Consider the following 27,356-nt stretch of genomic DNA (forward strand, 5'->3'; position numbering starts at 1 on the left):
TGTATTAAGTATGAAACTCCTATGTAATGAGAGTGATTTTGTATTGGTGGTGGTATTTTAATTACTTCTTGTAGGGTAGCATCTTGGAGCCTTAGTCCTAGATCAGGACCCAGTTGTGGTAGATGCTGTAGACTATTGTCCCTGCCCCCAAAGAACTTACCCTCTTTTTTTGCATGGCTCCATCTTTCTGAGGGAACTAAATCTTCCCAGTGATAATGCAGGATGGTCCACCTTCACTGCCCATTTCCCTAGAATTTTTCCTTTGTAGGTATATTATACATAGTATAGAAGCCTAGGTTATACTCCAAAGCTAGCTTGCAACCGTTTTCTCCTTAAAACCTTCCTTTTGCTTTTGTGAAAATACACTAGTGAAGTTTGGGTTTCCAGCTGTTTTTTTTTTTTTCTTAAGACAAGAATCCATAGTAGGTTTCAGTGTGGAAAAACATAGCGTCATCATAGATCAGGGCAATCGAACCATGGTGCCAGACCCACTGCGTCACAGGAGGTTAGGAACCAGAGTCTACAGAAAGTTAACATCTTTTAATTATAAATAATGCATGTTCTTTCCCTGATATTCAATCAGATTCCGTATGACATGGAGTAAGAGTGTTTATGGACTGTTAATACATAATCTTTATGAACTGCCCATACATCATTATTATAATTCTAGTAAACTGATTTTATGTAGATTTTTTACTAGTAGAGTGAAAAGCACCCATCAGCAGAGGTGTATTTCTAATTTATAAAATCATCCCTCTGAAACATGACCTTTTTCTAAGCCCCACACTTACGCTGTTTACTGAAAGCAACATTTCTTCCTTTCCAATTTTCACCTTGTCCCTTCTGTTGCAACATTTTCGTGGAGAATTTTTTTTTAAATAACGAAACACTTCCTTTCCTCTGTCTTCAGCTCTTGATATAGTTATCTTGCATTTGGTTTTTGTGGCATCTGGTAACTACATGTCAAATCCTATTTGTATTGTGCCTAGTAAAATCAGAGGTACCAGACACAAAATCATTAAAGTCAAATGCCCAAGATGTTCCTGATCTATCTGTGTCAGTTTATTTTGATAAAAGTATTGAGGAATATGGATTTTATTTTTTTTTGTAGTCCACTTTGGTTTCCCTTTTTTCTTCCTATGCTCAGAAGAGAAAAGGGCTCGAAATAGAGATTTTGTGCAAATTGATCTTTTCCCTGAGCATACTTGTCTTTTTATTGGGATAATGGACTTCATAGTGTTCTTGCATGCTTGGAATCTTGGTGGTGGTTCCTTTTTTCTTACCCAGATGCTTTGTAATAGTGATGTCCACAAACACTTTCAGCTCTCTGGATATGAATATAAATACTGGCATTTCTAATATATAAGCATTGCAGTTTTTTGTTCTGCTATGTTGTTGTCTGGAAGTCAGTCCACAACTTGGGACTAGACCATCTCTAGAGGTTAATAAGAGCAGAACATAAGTACGAAAAGTCTTGCAAAATAGCCATGAAGATTTCCTAATCTGTACAATATGTTTGCCAATATTCTCAGTTTAGATAATTTCTTGCTGCATATATGTACATAAAAGCTTTGGCTACACAGGTATTTTACATGCCTTCAACATATGGATATTGCTATTTTAAATGTTCAGCGGGTCACCTGAAAGTCAAGATAATGGGTGAAGTCAAGAGGTTTACTGTGGGACCATGGCATCTGACTTACCTGTGTTGTTCACTGTACCTTGTGTCCCATGATAAATATCCTGTAGAGTGATTGCACTTTTGAGTGCCTTACTCTCTTTGTGTTTTGTTACTTTTATTGACCAACATTCTGAGTAACATTTCAGACTTCTTCCCTCCCTCCTATTTTCCATGTCACTCCTACAGTAGCCCATTATTGTATGTGCTCCCTGGAATTAAAATGGCCTGGATGAAAGTACTATGTCAAATTGCTAACTGTCTCTCTCCAGGTTCACAATGTCTGTGGCCAGCAGTTACATACGGCTTCATTTATTGTATAGAGTAACAGATTGGGACATTACCAATACGTTTATATGTGTAAAAAGAATACCCAGAGTTACTCTCTGTTTTCAGCATTAACTGTTGTATCGGAAGGGATATAGAACCTCATCCTTCAGAGCTTAAGCCAATTCGATCTTTGTTTACAGTGAGACTTTACAGGGGGCAAATGATCCCACATCTGCCTACTTTGGGGTTTCTTGCACCTGCCTCTAAAGCATTTGTTGCTGACCACTATAGGAGACAGGATACTGGACTAGGTAGACCATCCAGTTATTGCACTTGCCTGATCCAGTTATTGCACTTGCATACAAGAGGTGAAATCTTGGCCCCACTGAAGTCAGTGGGAGTCTTGTCATTGACTCTAGTGGGGCCAAATGTTACCCCAGGACTCCACTTGTGCGGGCACAAGTAGCTTTGTACATATACTTCTGAAGTGCAAACACTTGCATATGCACAAGTTAGACCTTGCACTCACAAAATCCAACGGTTGTACAGGCATAAGAATTCATCAGCTATGTGTAGTGGTGTTTGCACTTTCAAAAGCTCCTAAACTTTGTGAGACAAGGTGAGTGAAGTAATATATCTTTTCTTGGACCAACTTCTGTTGGTGAAAGACACAAGCTTTTGAGTTTACACAGAGCTCTTCTTCAGGTCTGAACCTAAGAAGAGCTCCATGTAAGCTCAAAAGCTTGTGTCTTTCACCAACAGAAGTTGGTCCAAGAAAAGATATATTACTTCACCCACTTTGTCTCTCTCTAGCAACCTGGGACCAACACAGCTACAGTAACACCTAAACTTTAACTAGTTTTTGAATTTTTTTCAAAAAAAATTATCCAAATATTCTGAGAAACCTAGGTATTTTAGCATCAAAGCAGTGTTGTATAATATTCAAGAGCTTGTTTTAATTCTTCACTGCAGAAGTGGTTGACACGAATAAGACATTCTTATTGAAATATAATCCTATCAAATACTGAAGACAGAAAAATCACTGCTATACAGTATGTGAATGGTTGAAGGTATCTTGAAAAGCATTTCTTGTAATGGAGAAAGTGTGTGGTGGCTGTTTGAATGATTTCTCTGTCATTCACAAGTGAATAATCACTTGTATTTGCAGCACTTTTAAAGATTTATTCTAACAGTTTTACATAGGTTTCTAGGTGTAGCAGATGGAGGTGGTCTGTTTGCTGTAGGTAGCAAGAGGAAGCAGATGTTTCACAGAGTTATTCCTCTCCTAATATGGAAATATATGCTGGACTTGATTTTTTTTTTTTTCAAATTCAAATGACATAGAGATGGTTATTTAAAGGGTAAGCCAAATCCTAATATGTTAAAATTTTGACTTTTTCCCCCCCACCCCTCCCATCTAGGTTACTAAGGAAAATAGAGACAACATTTTGCAAGATATTGTAACAACTGTGCAGAATTGCAGGAAATGAAGACAATTTCTTGTTTGCAACCATAAGCTCTTATATTGGCGGGCCCAACCCTACTCAGGCCTGGGGCAACTTTACCAGTGTCTTCAATATGAGCAGGATTGAGTCTGTAGCACTCTAAAATGTGAAAATGGGATAGTGGGCTTCCATGTTTGTTTGTCAGTCGTTTACATATAATTTACTCAGTTCACAAGGTTTAAAAAGACTCATCCTGGGATCTGAAAGTCAAGCAGTTGATTCTGATGCCAATTATAGTAGCGCAAATTCAATTAACTATTAAATTCAATGGAACTATTGATTCAGCCCCTAATCCTGCAACATATGGTGAGGGTAGCCTGCTGTGTCTTCAGAGAAGCATTAAAGTCAGTAGAGCTCTGCACAGGCCCCACAGTCTTCCTGCACATTGCAGAACTGGGGGCTGACACCTGCGTAACAGAATGAAGTCTGAGCACAATCTGCTTTGTGCATTATCACTAACACGGACCCTGGGGTCCTACAGCAGTGTGCCTCAACTAGCTCTCCACTATACCTCAGCTGGGTCAGCATTACGAATGATGATGAACAAAACAGAATAGCTTGATTCTCACGTCGCAGGATAAGTAAACTGAGCAAATGTGATCTGAAATCATAAGACAAATACATAATATAACTGGACAATTGTCATTTACAGAGTTGAATTTTAGAGAAGATTGTCTTTAAGTTGCTCAGACAGTGCTTGATAGGAATGCTGCCTACTCTGTTTATTTTTCACATTTTCTTATAGCCCAAAAAAAAAAGTCTTCAGGACCATGGCTTTCTTCATAAAATCTTGACAGATGTTTTTCATAAAATGTTTAAAATATCAAGCAGTAGACTTAATGCTGCATTTGACTATCCAAGTTTAAAACTCCATTATGGCTTATTGATGCTTAACAATTTCTGTTTATTTCCTTTTGCAGTCCTGTGCATGTTTTTTGGTTAATGATGATGAAACAAGAAATGAGAGTATTAGACAACATATATCCCCAGGAGGTTTGTAAATGTGTTTAGGAAAAAAGCATTTACCACTTAATCAGTCTTGCATGTCATAAACTAAATTTCCAGCCAGGTGTACTTTTGTTCTCATGCAGCTTAAAGAGTTTTCTACTTCAAAGATTTAGGAATGGAAAGGACTGAATTCCTTCCTTTCTTGTGTAGAGTGTAACAAATGTTAAAATAAACATGTTGGTTAAAGGCATATGGAAACTTGCCTTGTAGATAGTCATTTATTTGTGCACTACTTCATAGTTATGCTCCAATAACAGATCTATGTGTATTTATAAAGCCAGGTTCTGACAGCCCTTTTGCAAGTGTACAGGAGGCTGTGGGAAAGCGTGCAAGGAGGATCCTTCCTCTTCCCCATACGCTGTGCAAGGGCATGTTAGAAGTGAGTCCGGGTGTGGGCCACTGGAGGTGCACATCACTCCCAAAGGGGTGGGGCTAAGGCCCTGTTCTTAATAGGTACTAGGGAGGGAGATTCCCCCCCAGAGCTCCCTGTGGGCTTGTGCAGCCCTATGCTACCCCAACACAGGGCTGTGCCTTAAAGCCATAGTTGATTTCTTAATTAAACATCAGATGTCCACATTAGCTAGGAACTGTGGACAGCTCCAAGCTATTGCTTAAAATACTGCTATTGGGTGACCCAATCTTATCCAAGAGCAAAGCATTTAGATGTGCAACTTACCCTGAAGTTCAACAAATCCTGGTTTTGTCAGAGCAAGGTGTGAGAGTGAGGTTTCTCCTGTGAATAGCCAAGCCCTTGTCGTCAAGTGCTTGAATCTAGGGACTTGGTAGGTATGTCTACACTGCAATTAAAAACCTGTATCTGGTTTGGGTTGTAGGACTGTTTAATTTCAGTGTAGATGTTTGGGCTGGCACCTGGACTCTAGAACCCTGTGTGGTCAGAGGGGCCCAGAGTTTGGGCTCCAGCCCAATCCAGAACCCTGAGCCTGGACATTTCTTTGAGGAGAGGGTGTGACTCTCTCTCTTCTGTCCATTGTCTTTATAGAAGCTTTGCCAAATTTACCAGCTGCTTCCCCCATCACCTCTCTCAGTTGGAGACTCTAAGAAGTTGGGAATCCGCTATTTGATTAAATAATGTTTTGTATGTAAAGTGAAATGAGAAGCCAAATCTGACTTGCTGAAGCTCTTTACCATTACTCGTGCTACCTTTCAAGAGCCTGTTTGGTTTCATAATGCTAAAATATCCCAGCTGTGCAATTGGTGTTAATATAATTGTCCTCTAGCATTACTGATCCTTCTTGCAATTTTTTGTACTTCATTTTGTAGGGATGTGACACTGTCTTGTATGGTTGTATAGTACCTAGTATGATGGATCCCCCTCCTCCTAATGGGGACCTTTGTGCACTTTACACTACTAATTTTTCCATGATAAATGCTAGCTAAGCCATCTGTCAAACCCTGTTAGCATTCAGACACCGCTTTCAGTAGAAAAGCCCTTTATTTTACTGCATTCTCAGATTTACCCACCTCTCTACATAGAATCCCTCCTTTCTTGGTCATTGATGTATAGTTAAAAATCTGACCCTATATATATATCTGTAGTCTTGTGTGCACGCACACAATGGTCCAGCCAAAAATATACCTCATAATGTGGGTGTAACTGGACTTAGGTACCACTGCCCTGTGGTTTCTGGTCATTCCCATGATTATCTTCAGAATAAAATTAGTTACGTGTAATTTCCTTCTCTCAGTGAATTGGGGAAAGAACACTGTTCTGCTTTGGCAGCAGTTTTCCTCAAACTGCCCAGGGAAAAATCCAGAGGGGGTGGTGCTTAGAGTTCATTTTCCAAGTCCTTATTCAACCAGCAAGGTTTCTTGAGTTACAGCTCTGTTAGTCACTAGCCACGCTAATGAACAGGTCATCATGCAAAATTTATAATATTACACTTACCATATCCCCAAATGTGAGTGGTATAATACTGTGCTGAGAGGACATTCCCTATTATTTAATCCACACATCCCACTATCTCCAACTAGTGAGGGTGTTTCCTCCACTTGCTGAAGGCACTTTAAAGGTCTTAATTCAGGTTAGAAATAAGGCACAAGTCTTTCACTTAAACTGGAATAGTTTAGCAAGGGATCTGGGGGCATTCACCATAATTTGGCCTAGGATTAAAACCCATCCTATTGAAGTCAATAAGAGTTTTTCAGCTAAGTTCACAGGACCCAGGATTTCACCCTTTAAACAAGATTGGGTCTCTTTCTAAAAACAAAAACATGCTATAGCACAGCTATGGGCGTGATGTAGGGGTTACTACGTGAAATTCTCTCGCTGGTGTTATGCAGGTGGTCAGACTTTGATTTTAACGGTTGCTTCTGGCCTTTAAATTTGTCAGTCCCAAAGTAATGTAACGTACCTGTTTCAAATGTTCAGTGGGGGGGAGGTCAGAAACTAAGAGTTCCAAATTAAGGTCAGCTTTTATGGTACCCTATGTTCATTGTAAAGGCAAAAATGTATTGCCTAGTCTTACATGTGCAGCATATTTGGGAAGCCTTAACAGCACAGTGGCAGCTACAGCATTGACAATTCCCCCAATCAGCTCATTTACCAATAGCAAACATTGTGTGATGATAACCTCTGATATGGCAGCAAGACTCCTGATGACAATGTTACTGCACCTGCAAATTTTAATTGGTGTAAAAGGGAGAGAATAATTAGTGCCTCCTATTTTGTTTAAGCTCGAGCATCAAGGACATTGTAGGCAAGAAGTTTATAACAATTCCAGCATAAAACAGTGCAGACAGCCTGACATAAATAGAGGCTGCATTATTGAGCATGTGCCAGCCAATTTTTTACTCATGACATTTGGAAAGTCAGAGAGAGGGGTAAGTCTTTAACACTTGACCTGCTACAGAGTTAATAACAGGGCTAAGAAATGTCAGTCTTACAGAATTAAGTACAAGAAAGAGTAAAGTGCTCTAATTAATTACCAATCTCCCTTCCATGGAGCAGGATAAAAATGGCACTAATTTGGTAGTTAAGAGGAATAATTTATTGACAAAGAGAGGGTTATTACATGCTGACAAATTTTAGTATTTATTCAGCTGGCCTAAGGTGAGTTTTTTGAGTACATCTAATCCTGAACCTGAATTACACAGCCTGTTTAACCCAAAGAAGAGCAGGCTGGAGGTAGACTAAAGTCAGACCAAAGAAGCCATTTTCCCCTTCCCCTATCCTCAAACCTAAGCAGATGAGCTGTGAATTAAACCTTGAGGACTCCCAAGAACTTGATGAGTATGAGGAACGCCAAACAGTTCCGAGATGGAGAAGGGAAATCACACTGATCTTAAGTAGGCTTGACAAAGTTTGTCCCACTCTTGGATGTAAGTACCGGTATATATTAAATCCTTCTGTTTCCTACTGACTGTACAATCAGACAACTTCTATAAACAAGGCTTGGGGTCTGCCAACTGGTGACCAGATGCTAGGGTGAACATAACTGATTTAGCAGCCCCTGGTTGGCTTGACTAATGTTGCTGAAGTCATTGATTAGATACTCTGGGCAGATTCTGACCTAATTTCCACCAGTGTAAATGAGATGAGTGCCTAACCTTTACTGCATGACTTGAGCAAGAACAAATTAGTGAAAGAATAAAATAGGTTTAAAGAAACAAACCAAGAGAGGAAAAAACAGTTCATCCGAGGGCTAAAATGAGACTAGTTCTGCAATGTTCATACTTATTTTACCATATAACCCCACTGCTCTGCTTCCTCGCTCAGTCGTGATACATTAGAGGGATTCCCCCCACTGCTTTCCTCCCACTTTGATCATCAGTAAAATGTCACCGAGCCAGGCCTAACATACAATACTCTGAAGATTTTTATTTTTGCCTATAACTACAGTATTTGGGGCTAAGGCTCTTCAGGTGGATCAGTGAATGGGGTGGTGCTGTCAGTCCCTCACCACTGATGGTGTTTCCATAAAAGTAGCACATACGCTGATTGTGCTTGGAGAGTGGGAGGTTGTCTTCCTCAAAGGCTGGGGCAGTTACCAACTAAGCTGGGAGTGTCCTACTTGAAAGCAGCAATAAAGGATTCACCTGGCAGCCGATTGGCTACCCACTGCTGCATTGCATGGGTCATAGCAGTGATACTCTCCAGTATATCAACCACATTTGGAATTAGGTGAATGATCAGTGAGCAGGCTCCTTGCTACACAGTATGTCAAGTAAGTGACTTCTTGCCCCTGCTGTTTTGGAAAATTTCAGTATGTCACCTAAATCTTCAAAATATTGATGTGTTGGATCACGCAATACATGTTTATTGGTCACATGCATCCTCCAAGCACCACTGTCACTGCACACACTGAACATGTAACACATACAAACTGCTCAACCATAACAGCTTAGTCCATATACAATGCTGGATGGATATTAGCTATAGTAGAGCCTGAGTTATGTTTGTAACGCTGAACAAAACGTTATGGTCGTTCTTTCAAAAGTTTACTACTGAACATTGACTTAATACAGCTTTGAAACTTTACTGTGCGGAAGAAAAATGCTGCTTTTAACTATCTTAATTTAAATGAAACAAGCACAGAAAGTTTCCTTACCTTGCCAAATCTTTTTTTTTAAATTTTCCCTTTATTTTTAGTAGTTTACATTTAACACAGTACTGTACTGTATTTGATTTTTTGGGTCTCTGCTGCTGCCTGATTGTGTACTTCTGGTTCCAAATGGGGGTGTGTGGTTGACCGGTGAGTTCGTAACTCGGGGGTTTGTAACTCTGAGGTTCTACTGTATAATCTGTTTGTAGCTCCACTGCTGGCCCAGGGTTCAAAAAACCAAGACACTTACCAAAAGTCATTCTTATTCAATAAAAACATCTACCTGGACCCCAATTTAATGATTCCCATAATTTTTGATTATGCTGTGGGCACTATTGCTCACCTTAAATACACTGAAGATATAAGTATTCTTATTGACAACATATCCAACATGGTCAATACAAATCTATGGGCTATTGTCTTAGAGAATACCTGTAACACTTTGTAATTGTTCCTGGTGGGAAAGTTTAATGTTCCTGGTGGGAAAGTTTAACATTCCTGCTGTTCACCCAGCCAAGATATTTCAATAACAATTTTAAAACAAAAGAAAAATATCTGCAACACATATATAGGTGCTAAAAGTAACTGGATACTTTAAAAAAATCCCTCCCTCCCCCCAATAGGCAGTTGGGATTTTTTTTTTTTTAATAACTAAAATGTGTAGGGCTAAAGCCTGTTGTGAGAGGCCTGGGCACCCTGTGCTTGGGGGGGGGGGGGGAGAGTGGATAGGAAGCCGCCTTTATCTGCACACCTGTGCAGTAGCAGGTTGGGATTCATTATGAGCACTCTCCTAGTGCACAGCTGCCTCAAGAGGACATCGTGTGTTGACTTGAAATAGGACTAGAAGCCTGTGCTGTTCTCTGGTGGAGCAGCACTAAAGCACATACACCTGTTACCTTGCTCCATTCAGGCCCTGTGGATGCAGGATCTCTCAGTGATGCTTTTGAAGCACATTCCACTTTCTCCCTTGTGTGGCCATAATGAGGGAGGGCAGGGTTTTGCCCATAATGTTCAGAACTTTAGCACCAGGCTATTAATGCATGGGAGACAAAATGTAGATTTCCAAAGTTTGCAAATCAGCAAGCAAGCAAATAAATGTGACTGAAAAGAATGAAAATTGCTGCATCACAGAGTGTACTTGGCTCATTTATTTTGACCAGTGTCATTCAGGTGTTTTTTACAGTATTAAATATATATGCCGTGGTGATGGACAGGGTCTGTAAATGTGAAGGCAACCGTATATTGTGTAAAAGTCATGAGACCTTGCTACAGCATCGCCTATTCAATCTTGCTCATTAAGTGGGACGAGACAACCTGGTTTTGTGTAGAAAACCACCATGGGTGTGGATTAGTGTGATAAGAATTAGAAAGGAGCTGCTGTAGTTACAGTAAAGAAGAACATTGAGACACCGATAGTTGTAAATTGTTTAATTACAAAAAAATTTATGAGCATGTGTGTATATACTATAGTACATTAAGGATTTGTTTTAGCCTCTTGGCTTCAGATATAGGCATGCATTCCTGTAAACTCAACAGGAGTGCGAGATTACATGTATCTAAAACTTCTTTGCTTGCAAATAAGGAGCACCATATGTTTTGTGAAGGCTTTCCATGCACTGGCTATACTTTGTTCTCAAAACTTGCCTTGTTGCAATGTGTAGTCTCTCTCTTTCATACAGTATTTCAATATGGCTGCATGCAGTATATCTTCGCCTATATTAATATGTTGCTATACATAATTACCATCTGCGTAACACTTTAAAGAAAAGGAAGAATGAGGTTTGCCTTTAACAATTCTCAGATTCAGCTCTAATGTTAGTGCGTATTGTACTATCCTATTACATGTTTATATCGTCTATTCAGAATTGTTCTTTGTGATGCATTATGTATAAAATGCCAATTATTTAACATGCAGTCCTCTTTCATTATGGCAGGAAACAGATGTCTGTGTGCTTTTCGCCAAGTTGTTTTAAGATCTTCCATTGCTTTCACTTGCACTTCCATGCATGCTTCTTTTTGAGCATGTCCAGATTTCCACCCCAAGTGTGTCAGCACTGCTGTGGGGGAAGGATATCAGGCAGAGTTTATTCATTGTTTTAGAAATGTCAAGAACCTGAGATGAAGTTGCACTGCATTTTAGGACATCTTTAAATTCTGTAAAGGTCCTTCCATCCCCCCCCATGCCAAGCCTTTTTGCTAAAGAACATCTGCACAATGGGATTCTTTTTCCGAAGTTAGAAAAATAAAGCGTTTTGAGATTTGTTGTTACACTTGAAATAACTGCAGCTGACTGACCTAGATGTGTTTTTCTGTACTTTGAAGGAGTACATATGGCCCTTGACCTAGGAATATTCTTCACTGCTCTTCTGAGAGGCTCTGTTGAGAAGCTGTATCCTCCAGTGCCATATCCTCCTGGCTGGCTCTTCTACACTCCAGATTATGACTCTCAAAAATGGCACGAGCAGGACCTAGGTCTTTTCGCTGTCTAGATTTTGTAGCATCAGTCACTTCATAAGACTCGGAGAATTGCTTAAAAGAAAATTTAGAATAGTTTAGGAAATGTCTAGATGGCACTTCATTTGGTTCTTTTCAAAAAGACATTTTGAAACAAAGACAGACGTTAGATTTCTGGACTTCATACCGTTTTGTGTAATTTTATATGATTCACATTTAGTTATAGCGTGAACTTCAGGAGCTAAAAAGGAACAAGAGAAGACCCCAGCGCTTGTCCCTCTTCATGTGATAATAGCATAGAACTGCCCACAAGAGCAGACTACCAGATAGAGATTGTGCAGTAATACCTACATTGTACTGTGCCTGATCATGTTAAGTCTGAAAAGGATGCCCCAAATTACCCCTAAATGTAATTAATCTAATTCTGCTCCAACTTCACTAGAAGACTTCCTATACTAAATCTGCGGGTTTAAATAAAAGCCTTATTTCACACCACATGCTGGCAAGTAGCCACATTGACTGCAAGAGCTCACTTGTGCCTGGCAACGCAAAGTGCTTAGCTTAGCTCTCGTAATTTCAAAGGGAGTTGAGAATGGTTGGCAAGATCCAGACCTTAGACTGTAAACTCTTTGGGCAGGGGTTGTGTCTTACCTGTTTGTGCAGTGCCTTGCATGTCTACTGGTGTTGTAGAAAGACAAAGAATAATACTGGCATAAGTAAGGCGAGCAGTAGGCCCTAGGTGAATAATGCTCAGTCCAGCTCCTAATGGAGATAATGGCAAAACTCATTGCCTTCATTTGGAGCAGGACTGATTATTACATGATGCGGTTAGGATGAAACTAACTTGAGGCATAGACAATCTTGGTATCATGTGGGTTAATATATTTGTATGCTAGGTACATGAGAAACCAGACTTGGGCTATCCATAGCCAATGATTTTGTCCTAATGACAACAAATCAACTTACTTGGTTCCACTTGGTAATGCCAAATTTTTTAACATTAGTTATGCCCTCAAACTCTCATTGGATTTGCCAAACTGCTTCACGTCTAAGGACTATGATTTTATTTTACCACTCCGGAGGGTCTGTAGTGAGGATGATGGACTTCAGGAAGGAGTCTGATTGGAATCAAAAGTTAAACCATACAGTCAAGTAGCCAACCAAACAAAATACTAAAGTGCACACACACATTTTCCCTGGGGAGAGAAAGAGAGAATAAACGCACGTGACAGATGTTAGTCACGATGCTTAATGCACTCCTGGCAGACACTTGAATACTACACTGGTGAGGGCAGCATAAGAACATGAGTATAATAGAATAGAATTATAGCTCCTGCTAACATGACTCTGCCTTACCCGTGTTGCTTGGCTTGCAGCTCTAGCAGATGGACCCATGGTAATGTTGACACTGCTGGATGACTGGGTATCAGTTGTGTTTCCTCCATCAGCAGCCGAGAGCCCAGAAATCACCAAAGCACTTGAAAAACTTCTCTTGCCAAACAGAAGGCTGAGAGTAGAGCTGGTGGAAGAGGCCAGACTGGACCTGAGCATTGCTCCAGCTCTATCCTGGACAGTCAACTGGCCACCAGCAGGAATGGCAGGGGTTTGAGAAAACACAGATGTGACTGAATTGTGGAAGGACAACTGGCTTCTGGAAAGCCTTTGGACAATTTCATGGGCAGATGTGGAAGCTTGGATAATGGGCTGGTAACTTTCTACAAGTGGTTCAGAATGACTTGAAACCGGTGGCCTCTGGTTTAAGGCAGCATGTGTCTGAACAGACTGACTCCTGAATTTTCTTCTGCCTTTAAAAGAGAAATAGTTTTATTTTAAATTATATTTTCAGTTACATACCATCAAAGCACACACATTACTGGTTCTATCCATTCACTAGGGTATATTTTACGTAGCATTCTTTATCACACATACACTTTTATACTGAGGATCTAAACACTTTACAAACAAACATTCAGTGAATCATAGAAATTAGAGATTGATAAAACCTATGAAGTCATTTGGTTCATCCCACTGGCAGTGCAAAATGTTTCAGATCTTCTATTGCCTTTGATTGGAGCAGAATTTGAGCCTTTGTAAGGAACATAAATAATGTAATTATTAAATCCATTTCACAGATGAATAAATGGAGAAACAGAGAGCAAGATTCCCAAAGAAACGTAGGTGTAGCGATGCTGAACGTCACCATGCCTAACTTTCAGGTGTCTAGAAAATCACTAATTCACAAAGCCAGTGTTCGATGCTCAGGCTCCCTATACAATAAATAGGTGCTTCAGCATGGTATTCACAGAAGCCAGGATGCTAGGTGGTTCCTCGCCTAAGCTAGCCAATGGGAGATGCCTAAGCAAGGGGTGTATCCTAAAAGCCCATCCCTCTCAGGGAGTTTGGTGCCTATGGGCTGCAGGGAGGCATCTTCCTCTGCTTGGGATTCTCACTACAAACCTTTTCTTGGTGTTAGGTGCCTCCACCATTTCTACCAGAAGTGAAGGAGGCGGCTCTCCCTCAACTTTTAGCCCTGCTGTTAGAGTACTTACCTAGGCTGTTGGAGTCCCTTAGGATATGACGCATCTGAAGAAGCGGGTTTTTTACCCACTAAAGCTTATGCCCAAATAAATCTGTTAGTCTTTAAGGTGCCACCAGACTCGTTTTTTTTTTTTTTTACAATATGAGGGGATTTGAGCAGGGATTTACCACTGCTTAGATGCATGCCCTAACCACTGAGGTATGGAATATTCTGATGTGGGGCTCCCTCAATTTCTCTTGTTGAAGCTGTTCTACTGTGGAACTCTTAAGTGCCTATATCCCTTTTTGAAAATGAGATTTAGGCCTCTAAATCAGTTGGGCATTGCAATGCTGAGCACAGCAACATCTCAATACCTTTAAAAATCTCAGCTCGAGTACTTGAGAAAATTCCACTACTAAAACTTTATATAGTTTAATTGCAAATTAAAACAAAGTAAGGTTACACAGAATTACCCTTACATTCCTAGTCCCTGAGGGCAAAGAGACTTCCACCTCAGTGTCACAGGGCAAATTATTTACAACACAGGAAGTTGTTTGAGGTCAAGAATTTAAGAGGAAGAGACCTATATGGGGGCAGATTATTCCACATCTACCTACTGCGGGGTGTTTGCACCATCCTTTGAAGCTCCTGCTTCTGGCTACTGTCAGAGAAAGGATACTTATCTAAATGGACCTCGGGTCTGAGCTGGTCTGGCTATTCCTACATTTGTACATAATCCCAAATTTGTCCTAATGTTTACAACCCAATGCCTCACACTCACAGCCATCATCCACATGGCCAAAAGACTACACAGAATTCCCGCTGGGGCCACCTCTGCTCCTCCCTGATTGGACAGAAGGATTGTGATTGAGCAAAGAGGACCACTTAAATGCACAGGTGATTTATGTATTTTTAATTCTTGAACGTTTGCATGTTCACAGAATAAAATAATAAACCCCATCCACAAACCACTGAACACACCAGATACCTGCTTGTGGACACAATCAAGTCCCCAGATCACAGACAGCAGGTTGGCACACACAACAGGCACCTAATATGCTTGATACTTCTCTGTATTGATTCTATGTCAAACTCACACAGAGCGCCTGTTCCTTTGACTGCAAGCTTCACCTTCCATAGCCAGGAAACCCAAAATGTTAACATACGCTGGTACTTTAATGTCATAGCTGTAATTGTGGGGTTAAAAAGTATTAATATTTTTGAAAACAGCAAATCTGTAAGACCTAATGATGCAGGCATGAATTTTGCCTTTCAGGGATTCCTAGGTTGTTGATCGTTTTTCCCCAGTGCATGAAATAGGAAGGGGGGGGAAGCAAAGGGGCTGAAGTTCCATTATAAGCAGCAAATTCCTTCAAAAACTGAAATTTCTCAGCTGAAAAGCAACATAAATCCCAAACGGACAATCCTCAATAAATCTGATTGCTGAATTCAGGAATAATTTCAATGAAATTAATATAATAACCCAACATCAAGGATATTACTATTACTCAGCTCTTTTCTAGCTCTCAAAGTGCTTTTCAAAGAAAAGTATCATTATCCCCATTTTACAGATGCTGAGGCACAGAGAAGTTACATAGCTTGGCGCAGAGCCAGGAACAGAAACCAGATCCTGTGACTCAGTCAGTGTCCTATCCGCTGGTTGGCTGCTCATCTCTTTTCCATATATAAAGTGGCAGTAACATGATGGAATCAGCTTAGCTGGAATAAAGTCTAGTTGGCTGGGCAAGTAGTGAGCAATTTTCCATACCATTTACAACACCACATTATTTTTACTTTTATACTCAGAACGATAAAAAGTACACTTTCAAAACCTGCATACTGGGCTGTGGCCTCTGTAATAAAAGCCTCAAGACTCCCACTAAAGCCAATGGGACCAATGCAGCTAAGCCTCATGCACTGATTCAAAAACGTGCCAATGGATTCTCTGCACTTCAGATGGGATGATTGGGGAGAGTGTTAATGGTAATTAAAGACAGGCCTGAGCTGCAAAGTTTGGATCTAGATGCAGTTCTGACTTTCCCAAAGATCCAAAGTGTTTGAACTCGGGGGTTTTGGTTAAGCCCTATTTCTAGGTCAGTTGCTTATTTTAATGTTATCTTCTTAAAATGTAAAGGACAGATATGAATTAAGAACAGAGAGGCTGTGATGTGTGAGTTCCGTCAAATATGTACAAACATCTGTTCATGATTTAAACTGCCAAGCTGACCGCTGTCCAAAAATATTCTATATTCAGCCCAAATTCAGCAGTTACAGTGCTGTGTAGCAGACCACCCATATCTACACATAAATAGCACAGCCCCTGAAAACACTTTGGAAACAAAGGCTGTTCTTATACTGTACTGTACTGTAAAGTAAAGACACTTTTTTGGTGCACCCACCGTATTTTCAATGCTTCTGATTTTCCTCATTTTTATGTAGGGTTGTAATTGCATTTTGCAGACTGAATGGCACCAGCCAGTAAAGTGAAATATTAAATTAAGAAACACAAAATACAGTTGTTTCATAAATTGTAAGGCCAGAAGGGACCACTGTGATCAACTGGTCTGACCTTCTGTATAACACCGGCCTTAGAATGTCCCTGAATTAATTCCCGTTTGGATGTTTTCCTAAAAGATGTGCTCTAGTTCAATCTTGACTGAAAAACTTCCAGTGATGGAGAATCCCCCATAACCCTTAGTAAGTTATTCCAATGGTTAAATATAATCACTTTAAAAATGTGTCCCTTATTTCTAATATGAATTTGTCTAGTTCCAGCTTCCAGCCATTGGCTCTTGTTATACGTTTGCAAGAGCCTCTATTTTCAAATTTCTCTTCCCCATGAAGTTATTTGTAAACTAATCAAGTCTGTTAAGGCATGTTTTCCAATCCTTTAATTATTCACTTGGTTCTTCTCTGAACCCTCCAATTTATCAAAATCCTCCTTGAATTGTAGACCTCAGACCAGGACATAGTATTCCAGTAGCAATCACGTCAGTGTCAAATACAGAGGTAATATAACTTCTCTACTCTAGTCTCATTTATACATCCAAGGATCACATGTGTCTATTTGGCCACAGCATTATATTGGGAGCACACGTTCAATTGATTATCTACCATGATCTCAAAATCCATTTCAGCGTCACCGCTTCCCAGGATAGCGTCCCTCACATGTTTTGTTCCTTGATGTGTGACTTTACATTTGGCCTTATGAAAATGCAACAAGGGCACCCACTCTCAGGCTTCCCCAGCCATTGCCTTTCTTGGATGAAGACCCAAGTTTCAGTCCCTTCTGACAGGGGTATTTCCAGGTTGCACAGTTCCCTGCCTTCACTATGTTATTCGCAGCAGAGAGGCTGCCCAGGCATACATGCTTGCTTTCTCTTCAGTGATGAATAACAAAGCGATTTTCAACAGTTACTTGTAACACACAACTCTTCCTATGCAAGGCTATTTTATTCTTAAGGCAAAAAGCATTAAAGAAAAAAACAATACTAAAACCTACAGGCATGCTTGTAAGTTTACCAGATACCATCACAACTCTAACATGGACTCTGGCAGGAGCAGTCCTTCAATTTCCCCCCCCCCCCCCCCCGGGGAGTGGTCACGAGTCAGCTCAGAACAAGCACCCAGTCTTATGGGGCCTCAGCCCTTCCAACTCAATCCTAAGGATATGGGATCCCAGAAACCAGGAGTCTGTTTGCTGGATCAGGAAGAAGGCTACAAAACAGTTTAAAAGCTGCCTATTTATTCAAAAATCCTTTCTTTGTCTATTGGTCCCTGCAGAATCCAGTTTGAAATATCAGAGGAGTAGCCGTGTTAGTCTGGATCTGTAAAAGCAGCAAAGAGTCCCGTGGCACCTTATAGACTAACAGACGTATTGGAGCATGAGCTTTTGTGGGTGAATACCCACTTCGTCGGATGCATACCCACATGCATCCGACGAAGTGGGTATTCACCCACGAAAGCTCATGCTCCAATACGTCTGTTAGTCTATAAGGTGCCACGGGACTCTTTGCTGCTTTTACAGTTTGAAGTAGTATATGTGTAAGTCTCCGTGGGGGGGTGGGGTATCTTCAAAGGGCTGATAACCAGAGGAATTACATTAGCATCACCCACCTACCAGAGAAGGTATGTACAATGCCACAATAACACATACCCAATTGCATTTTTAATACAATGGACTCCAAAGGTATTAAACCTAAATCAATAATTTAATTCAATAAAATTCATTCGGGATACTGTAGATAATTGTCAGTCTGTCACAGTACCAAGTCAAATGCCTGACAAAAGTTTAAGTATACTACATGTGACAAAGTTCCTGCTCTACCTTGGTGGGTCCTGGGCTTATTGGCAGATTTGTTCACCTCACAGATTCACCCTGTGGGTCGGGAAAGAGCCCAGAGACCTTCCCCTCTGTTAGAAGCCACAATCCAGGTCAATTCCTCCTGTGTTTGATCAGGGGTTGGGAGGTTTGGGGGGAACCCGGGCCTGCCCTCTACTCCGGGTTCCAGCCCAGGGCTCTGTGGACTGCAGCTGTCTAGAGTGCCTCCTGGTACAGTTGCGCAACAGCTACAACTCCCTGGGCTACTTCCCCATGACCTCCTCCCAACACCTTCTTTGTCCTCACCACAGGACCTTCCTCCTGATGTCTGATAACGCTTGTACTTCTCAGTCCTCCAGCAGTATGCCTACTCACTCTCAGCTTCTTGCACGCGTCTTGCTCCCAGTTCCTCACACGCACTTCCTCTCCTCTGGCTCCCCCTTGGCCTGACTGGAGTGAGCCCTTTTACAGCATCAGAGGGGCCTTAATTAGAGTCAGGTGCTTAGCAGCCTCACCTGACTCTTAGCAGGTTAACTGGAGTCAGGTGTTCTCATTAGCCTGGAGCAGCACCTGCTCTGGTCACTCAGGGAACAGAAAACTGCTTATCCAGTGGCCAGTATATCTCCCTTCTACTACTCTGCTGTTCCCAGCTGGCCTGGGTCTATCACATACATCAACACTATTACCTTTATCAACCAGACTTGTAATCTCATAAAAAAAAATCAAGTTAGTTTGACAAGATCGATTTTCCTTATACCCATGTTGACTGGCATTCGTTATGTTACCCGCCTTCAATTCTTTATTAATCAAGTCCCAAATCAGCTGTTCAATTATTATGCCGAGATTGATGCCCCGCTGCCAAACTTATAATTACCTGGGCCATCTTGTTTACTCTTTTAAATTATTGGCACAATATTAGCTTTCTTTGAGTCCCCTGGAACTTCCCCAGTGTTCAAAGACTTATTGAAAATCAACATTAGGATCCAGAGAGCTTCTCAACCAGTTCTTTTAAAAGTAAGTTATCTGAACCTGTTGAATTAAAACATGTCAAACCGTAGCTGCTTCTTAACATGCTCCTTGGTTACTTTTGGAATGGAAATTATTTCATCATCAACAGCATCATCATCGTCATATGATATAAATACGTTATCTGGCTTTTTCCCAAATACAGTGCAGAAATATATTTAACACTTCTGCCTTTTCTGAATTATTATTGATGATTCTACCATTTCCATTTGGTAATGGACTAATGCCATTGATAGGATTCCTTTCATTCCTAATATAATTTAAAAAAACTCCTCCTTGTCCTTAACTGTAGCTTATGATTTATATTACTTTCACCTTCCCCTTTCTTGCATTTGTTATATATAATTTTTTTAAATGATTTTTATAGCTGTTTTCACTTCTCCTCTCAGACAGGTTGGTTTTTAACCAATGTAGCCTTTTATCACTATTGTGGTTTTTTGGGCATCTAGCGAAATGTTCTTAAACAGTTCCCAGTTATCTTTCATTATCATTTGAGCCCCTTGGGGTCATTATTTTACAATTAAGCTTACCTTTCTGATTATGGCACTGTCAAATTGTAAAAGTGCACATGGGGATTTTGCTCCAACACAGGAATCAAAAGCAGCAGTTGTAATCTTACAATATAATTTGTATTCAGGGCAAGATTCTCTCCAGCCTTGTCCATTATTTTTAATGCAAGAGCCAACAGATATAACAAGAAATGAACAAGTATCCTGTTCCTAGTTCTCTGCCTTAATTTATAACCTATAGCATAACTGTGGTGTACAGTCAATTAACTCAACCTTTCAGCAAATCCTAAGCCCTCAGAGATGTGATGAGTATGACTTATTTTACACCAGTTTTATAATTTTATTATTTTACACCAGTATTTCCAGTGAGCAGGCAGCTAGTTCTACCTTATAGATCATCACAAATCTAAAATAGTTTTTGGCTCACAATATAAGTTCAAAGCATGGTTTTGTTCATAAGTGATGAGGACATGAATTACTTCATATCAGAATGATTGGCCAGGTCTAAATGTTGGCTTTTTTCCTGATGAGTACTGTATTTATATAATGGAAGCTACACTAGAGAAACAATCCCACGTGCATTAGTGATCAGGAAACCCTCTTGCTCATATAATCAGGACATTTTGTTCGCTTTCCCCAATGTCTCCCATTTAGCAATTTAGTTAAGAGTTTGGTACAATTTTAGGGTTAGAGTTCTCAGTAAACAGTCAAGGCACAGGGCTCACTGAATTCACTTTTTAACTACTTCCCATCTGTGTCTGAATTTTCACCATTACAAAAGGCATCTCCTGGGCCAGGTATCTAGCATTCAGTAGTTTGTCAGTGGGGACTCAGGTAACTTCTTTGATAGCCATTCTGCTTGTCCTATGCCCTCCCAATGACCCTCCCCTGGAAGAATAAATCAGAAGGTCACCTCCTAAACATGCCTGCTTAATAATTTGCTTGGAAATTAGGGAAGTTGAGATCTCTATTTCTTAAATTAGGATTTCCAGTGGATATTTCTTTTGTTCTCATTCTGGCCCCTTTGCACTGCCCAGATGTCACAAAGGTGCCAGAATCTGATCATAGCTAACCAGAAGAGAATACTCCTAGTGAAGGGGAACCCTCTGTATAAACAGGGGAACTGACTCCTGTGCTCATTTGCACTACTAGTAATATGAGACAAATTGGAGGTAGGAAGGGGGTGTGGCTAATATCATATGGTCCCTTAAGATGTGGACTGGTTCCCAGGATCAGGGAGCTGTAACCCTAACCAGCTCCTTAACACACCTCTCCTCTAATCCTCTACACTGAGTGGATCTCAGACACAGAGGCGAACCTGGCCCATGATGTCACTTATGATTTTTTTAAACTTTTCAAAATACTGTATTTGGTATGAAGTGTAATAATTTGGCAAGATTCTGGGCAGCTTCACCATCTTTGCCATGCTCACACATCCCATCCAGCTCATCAATAAGTTAGTCCATCACTCTGGAATTAGTTTCAGAGCAAAGAAACTCTTTTTCACTTTGGTTAATTTTTGTGAACATTCAAACTCAATTAAGCTCCAGCAATCACATTCCTCCCTGTCTCCTGCTGTCTTCCTCTCTTTGATAATGTAATATCAACCATGAGAAGGTGAAGAGTGGACTGTGTGTGCTGTCCTCAGCTTTACCAGAGCACGGAAATATAGGAGTGGCCTAATAAATGTAAAATTTGGTGAGCTGAGAGCTGTGAAGCTTTTCTGAGGCCAGAATCACCAGCAGGTGTAGTAATTTGAATCACAGTTTATACAGTCTGACTCCACAGAACCTAGAATTTTAGATCGTTGTTCCTCTACGTACTTGACTGCATCATGTCATAAAGGTATAAAATAAAACACCAAACACCCCAGTCACATTTTCCCTGAGGAACAACAAGCCTAAACAGACTGTTAATAGAGCCCACGTTTTGGTATACCTACCTGCATACTGACGGGAATCTTGTGAAGGAGGCTGCATCTGGGGGGTTCCACTTCTTGTGTGTTGTGAGCTACTACTCTGGCTTGAATTACTTGCGGAATTGTTTCTGGATGAAGACCCACCTCCAGTATCCACCTCTTCAATGTTGTTTCCACTGTTGTGACTAGCATGACAGTCCTTCCGCATTCTGTTTGTGAGATGAGACGCACTCTCAAGTTATGTTGCTTATTAGAATTTGTGCGGCCAACATTAGATAAACTCACAGTACAAGTGAATAGCTGTGCTCCGACCAGCCCTCTAGATGTATTCAACAGGCGAATACCAGACCTCTGACAGTTTTGAGGACAGTAATTATATTACATTATAGTTATATGTTTAGTGAAAATAAAAAGCAACATAAAACACTATTCATCGCCCAAACCAAATCTGTCTTGGTAGGTGGCCTTGGAGCCCTGAAATCCATCAGTATACTTAATCCAATGTCAAATTGGTCCCCAAAGGTGAATCTTTATATGAGGTAGCCAAGTGGCAGGCTCTTCTCTCCCAAATCTCATATGCTCTGGGAATAAAGTGCACTCTGGGAGATTAATATACAAAGCAAACCCCAGAGTGCAGGTTAGAGCAAACAGAGATGCAATGATGAGTCAAGCAAACCAGGGTCCTGTCCCTTCTCTACAGCCATGAAAGGAATGAAGTGGATGGCAGGTCAAATGCACTATTCCTGCATGAAACATGCTTACAGGAGAGACAGAAGAAAGATGTGAGATACAGAATGAATGGGGGAGAGAGCTATTGGGGTTATATATCCTGGAAGTTGGGGCCTGATGGTGGAGATTCAATAAAAGGTTAGACTGTGTAATACTGTCTGATTTTGCATTGTCTGGTCTTGCAGCTTTGACAAGTGACAAAGTTTCATAGTGGCATAATTTGATTGGATATCCTGCAAAATTTGCAGTATTTGGTAACATATGCAAGCTATAAATCATTTATCTTTTTGTATTTTTTGTTATTTGTTTCTTTATGAAAATTACATAAAAAATAAAAAAAGGTTAGGTGTATTTTGGATAAATATCAAAACTTGGGAATGCCTGTCTGACCTAAACTGCCAAAGTTTAGAGCGTAACACCTATATTATGTTTCAACACATTCAGAGTCACTGCAATGTGGAAAACCTATATTCCTATTTACAAAAAATAAAAGGTAAAATGCCTTGGAATCATTTTTATTTCGAGAAATCATTCTTTTCTGAATAAGATCATTGCCAATAAGGCTAAGTAATATGATGATGATGATGCTGTCTGGCTGACAGAGGACTATACTTGAACGTCATTAATGGAGTTTAGAGTTTTCTTTCCACAGTAGTTGGGAAGCTATTCTATATATTTAGTTATGGTTGCACCCATCAGGAATTAATAATTTTTCTCACAGAGTGAGAAACTCTCTTAATAGAAAATAACATGATTGCAGACTTCCTCCCCTGCATATCATAATACAGGCTGAATATTGTCTAACCACTTACCTTAACCACTTGGATCTGAACCATGTTTTAATGTTGTCCAAACTGATAGGTCCACCCCAGATGTTCATCAGCTGGCTGTGTGTCCCTATGTATGATGTGGTTAATGGGGAAACATACATTGGATATCCCAGTGGCTGATCACATGAAGAGTTAATCAAGTTCCTCAAGACTTGTTTATTGTTCTGGATACTACCTCGCTCTGGATTACGATTGCGCAAAAAAATTAGCTCCTGTTGCTGCCCAGCCCAAAGCCCTCTGACACATTCCTTGTTTACCTACAGTTAAATAGAAAAATATGGACCATTTGAAAATGTTTTCAATTTAAAAAAATACTACGATGGGTATATAACGCAAATAGAACCGTACTTCGCATTTACATAGTATCTTTTATCAACGAGTGTCAAGAAATTTTACAAATATTACTCAAATAAGCTTGAATTTTATTTCAGATGAGTAAACAGAAGGACAGGAAATTTAAGTGAATTGATCCTGGCCACACAGTATGTCAGGAATAGAACCCAGGAGTCCTGGCTCCCAGCCCCCTGCCCCAACAGCCTGATCAACCTCCCTCTCTTAGCTAAACCTGCTTACTCAACAATGGTATCCAGGTCCCAGAATTCACCAAGTGAAGATTGCCTGTTTGTGCAGTGCCCTGTACTCAGATGAAATAATACAAATCTGAAATACTAGACAGATGTCTTTGGTACCTTGATAACTTTGAAGCTCAGGTAGCTTTTGTGGAGCATAATAACTTTATATTCATCTGTCCCTTCATCCACTATATGTCTTAAGGTGAGCAGCTCGTCTCTGTTAGAGAGTACAGCTCTGCGCCAGGCAGGGTCACCCTCATGACAAATTACAATCTTTTCCTCAAAAGACTGGATTGCCTCATACAGAACTGCAGGGTCCTCATACTCATCTGGACAGGTGAACTGGTCCTGGTATTAAATGAAATGAATATTACTATGGTCAGACAGTTCCATGAAAAGAGAACAGCTATTGAAGATAAACTAGTTCCTGCTTTCATTGACGTCAATGACAAAGCACCTATTGACTTCAGTTGGAACAGGTTTGTGTCTATAAAGGCTACATTAGAGATAACACAGGGAGAGGGTGGGGATTGGATGAGGGAAAAGGAACAGAACTGTTAACACCCTAGTACTATAGAGGGCTACATGAAGAAAATGTTTGTATGATTACAACTAACCCACAGAGTATCTAGCCTCTTTACTGGATAGACACAAAGAATGGCAGTTTAACCACTTTAAGAAAAAAGTACGGAATTGAAATAGATAGACCTGCAAGTTCTTTCATGTAGGATGTGACTGAAATAGAACAACCTGTGAAATGTTGTACTTTAGGTGGAACTCCATCATTGATATTATATATAAACCCTACAAAGCTGAACAACACCTAGAGATATCACATTATTGTGCTGGTTCTTTATCTGATACACAGTAATATTACCACTGTTAATGTAAGGAGACAATGTCAATGAAGTGTGGGAGTTCATATGCTTTATATAGCAATGTTTATAGCTGTTTTAAAAGCAAAAAAGATTTGTTCCTGTCTACGACATTATTAAATTAATAGTCCTTTATAATTTACCAGCATCACAACTCCCCCTCATCTCTCTCCAGAATGTCCTTTTAAACTTTTAGTGTCCCTTTGATATCTAGGCTCACAGCCTTGGGAAAACATATGTGTAACTATGAGCTGGAGCCTGCAACTAGGCCACTCTTTGGATTGCCCCTGCACAAGTGTTTGTTGCAGGGTCGCTTATCTGTAGCCATTGGGAGTGCATTCCTGTTTGTTTTTCCAACAGCCCCCTAGCAAGCTAAATCAATACAGCCATACAGGAAAGTCTAATAACCCAATATATCTATGCAGTAATTCACTGACCCAGCTGCATCCAGTGTTCATAAAATTGCTATTGATCAGTATTCTTAGATTATTACATAGCAGCTCCACCATCCGCTACATTCACAACATATAGAGACAACGCTATCAATTAAATAACACATTATATAGAACAAAAGCTACTGTATGGTTTCAAGTATCAGAGAGGTAGCCGTGTTAGTCTGGTTCTGTAAAAGCAGCAAAGAATCCTGTGGCACCTTATAGACTAACAGACGTTTTGCAGCATGAGCTTTCGTGGGTGAATGCCCACTTCGTCGGATGCATCGGATGCATCCGACGAAGTGGGCATTCACCCACGAAAGCTCATGCTGCAAAACGTCTGTTAGTCTATAAGGTGCCACAGGATTCTTTGCTGCTTTTACTGTATGGTTAGTTTACATGAACCATAATCTGCTCTGAGTTATACAGATGTAAATCTGGAGTAACTGCAATGACCTCAGTGGAGACACTCCAGGTTTACATCTGTGTAACTGAGATCAAAATGTGGCCCCATTGTCTACATGTTCAGAAACCTCATGGCATAGTCAATGAAACAACTGTGCCATTTGACTGATAAGAAGCGTCTTAAACCTTCCAAACAATTTCCCCCTCAACTACATTTTTAAAAGGCAACAATATCAAATCATTTCTTTGTTAGCACATAAATGGTTAATAAAATAGCAATCAAATTAGTCTAATTAAAAGAATAATCTAGGAATGAATCTTGTAGTTCCTGTGCAGGTAAACCTTTGATTGAAGTCAATGGGAGTTTTATCTCCATGAAGATCAAGGACTCTGGACTATAAATGATTTAAAAGTAAGAGAGAGAGAGAGAGAGAGAGAGAGAGAGAGAGAGAGAGAGAGAGAGAGTGTGTGTGTGTGTGTGTGTGTGTGTGTGTGTGTGTGTGTGTGTGTGTGTGTGAGAGACAAAGAAAAAAAGATCAAATGGTGAAATATATGTGAAACAAATATAATCACGTGCTAAGCTTTTCTATTTTTGTCAAGCAAGTTATTCAGAAGAAAGCCACAACTACAACCTTCCTCATTTTATTTTGGGCCAATTTCAGAGCATTCCTGCATTTCCTTAGGAAAACATGTACAATAGTAATGGTGAAAAACCTGCCTGATGTAGCTTCAGGGACATTCTGACTGCTGGAGCGACAACCTTATGCAACAGATCCATGTCTGCAAACACCCATTCATCTTTTGCTGTAATTCGAAAGTCTCCTTTGAACAGAGCATGGAGTCCATAAAGAAAGGAATCTAAACTGTAAAATAACAACATTAGTTATTCCCAGAACAACAGTTTCATGTTGAACCAATCATTGCAAATAGTTTTCCATTTTCACAAGTTACAGGAGTTGATAGCGTCCCTGAAAAAGTGAGAAATGCTACATGTAGTTCTGTTTAGAAGCTGTGGTTCAACTTTAACTACTTTCTCCTGCAGCTTGCACAGTAAATGAGTGACTACAAAATGAGAGTAAATTGGATTGTAACTACTAAACAAGTGTGGCTGCTTACTGGTAAGGTTTTTAGATATCTTTTTTTTTTTTTAAAGAAACAACACTGACTTTATTGCCTCTGCAAGCAGAGATAAAAGGAGGGAGGGGAGGGCGGTTGGCTTACAGCAAAGTAGAGTGAACCACCATTCTGCACTTTCTCAGCCTATAGCTGAAAATGATATATCTTGGGCTGATCATCTGACCTACACCTAAGAGAACAGTCCCATTGATACCAGTGGGTCTACTTGCATGAATAAACATTGCAAGATTGGGCTCCTTATTGACCTTTAAAATGCATCTAGTGCCATTAACTTTAGTAGTTTGCACTGGTAAGGCACAGAAGTTTAGATATAGATACGCAGATGCCAACACAGCTGCACAAAACACTTTCAACGAAGCCTGAAACCTGCCTGGTTTAGGGTTTCATTACAAACCTGAAAGTTAAACCAGGCATGCTGTAAAGTGCATTAAGATTCATGAACATTTCAAGGAAACCTGGGAACAGTTTTAAGCAAACTTTGGGGTGTTTTGCATTGAAATAATAAAAACAACACTGTTCGGTGCGGTTTTGATAAGAAGTCAGATGGAACTTGGTGCTTCTGACTGAGCTTGGTTTGGAGGTTTTGAGTTTGCTTGAGCTTGACA

At 40.2% G+C, this 27,356-nt stretch overlaps 2 protein-coding genes across 10 annotated transcripts in view; one reads left to right on the forward strand and one right to left on the reverse strand.

Annotated features, from left to right (window-relative positions):
- Window positions 1-12,997, forward strand: part of NTPCR (nucleoside-triphosphatase, cancer-related) — a 37,181-nt gene extending 24,184 nt beyond the window's left edge. For 4 of the 6 annotated variants that reach the window (XM_045009102.1, XM_045009107.1, XM_045009105.1 and 1 more), the window contains one exon: window positions 3,370-4,659. In XM_045009102.1, the coding sequence (XP_044865037.1) occupies window positions 3,370-3,438 (69 nt within the window). In that variant the 3' untranslated portion in view covers window positions 3,439-4,659. Of the gene's footprint in view, window positions 1-3,369; window positions 4,660-11,345; window positions 11,518-12,853 lie in introns of those variants that run through there. The other 2 variants (XM_045009104.1, XM_045009106.1) reach the window with 2 other exon arrangements.
- PCNX2 (pecanex 2) overlaps window positions 10,439-27,356 on the reverse strand; it is a 245,881-nt gene continuing 228,963 nt past the window's right edge. For 3 of the 4 annotated variants that reach the window (XM_045009100.1, XM_045009098.1, XM_045009101.1), the window contains 6 exons: window positions 26,333-26,477; window positions 24,018-24,248; window positions 23,311-23,585; window positions 21,794-21,978; window positions 12,834-13,282; window positions 10,439-11,552 (listed from right to left, as the gene is read on the reverse strand). In XM_045009100.1, the coding sequence (XP_044865035.1) occupies window positions 11,379-11,552; window positions 12,834-13,282; window positions 21,794-21,978; window positions 23,311-23,585; window positions 24,018-24,248; window positions 26,333-26,477 (1,459 nt within the window). In that variant the 3' untranslated portion in view covers window positions 10,439-11,378. The remainder of the gene's footprint in view (window positions 11,553-12,833; window positions 13,283-21,793; window positions 21,979-23,310; window positions 23,586-24,017; window positions 24,249-26,332; window positions 26,478-27,356) is intronic. The other variant, XR_006577890.1, reaches the window with a different exon arrangement.

Source organism: Mauremys mutica, chromosome 3, assembly GCF_020497125.1.
Source record: "Mauremys mutica isolate MM-2020 ecotype Southern chromosome 3, ASM2049712v1, whole genome shotgun sequence".
NCBI classification, from domain to species: Eukaryota; Metazoa; Chordata; order Testudines; family Geoemydidae; genus Mauremys; species Mauremys mutica.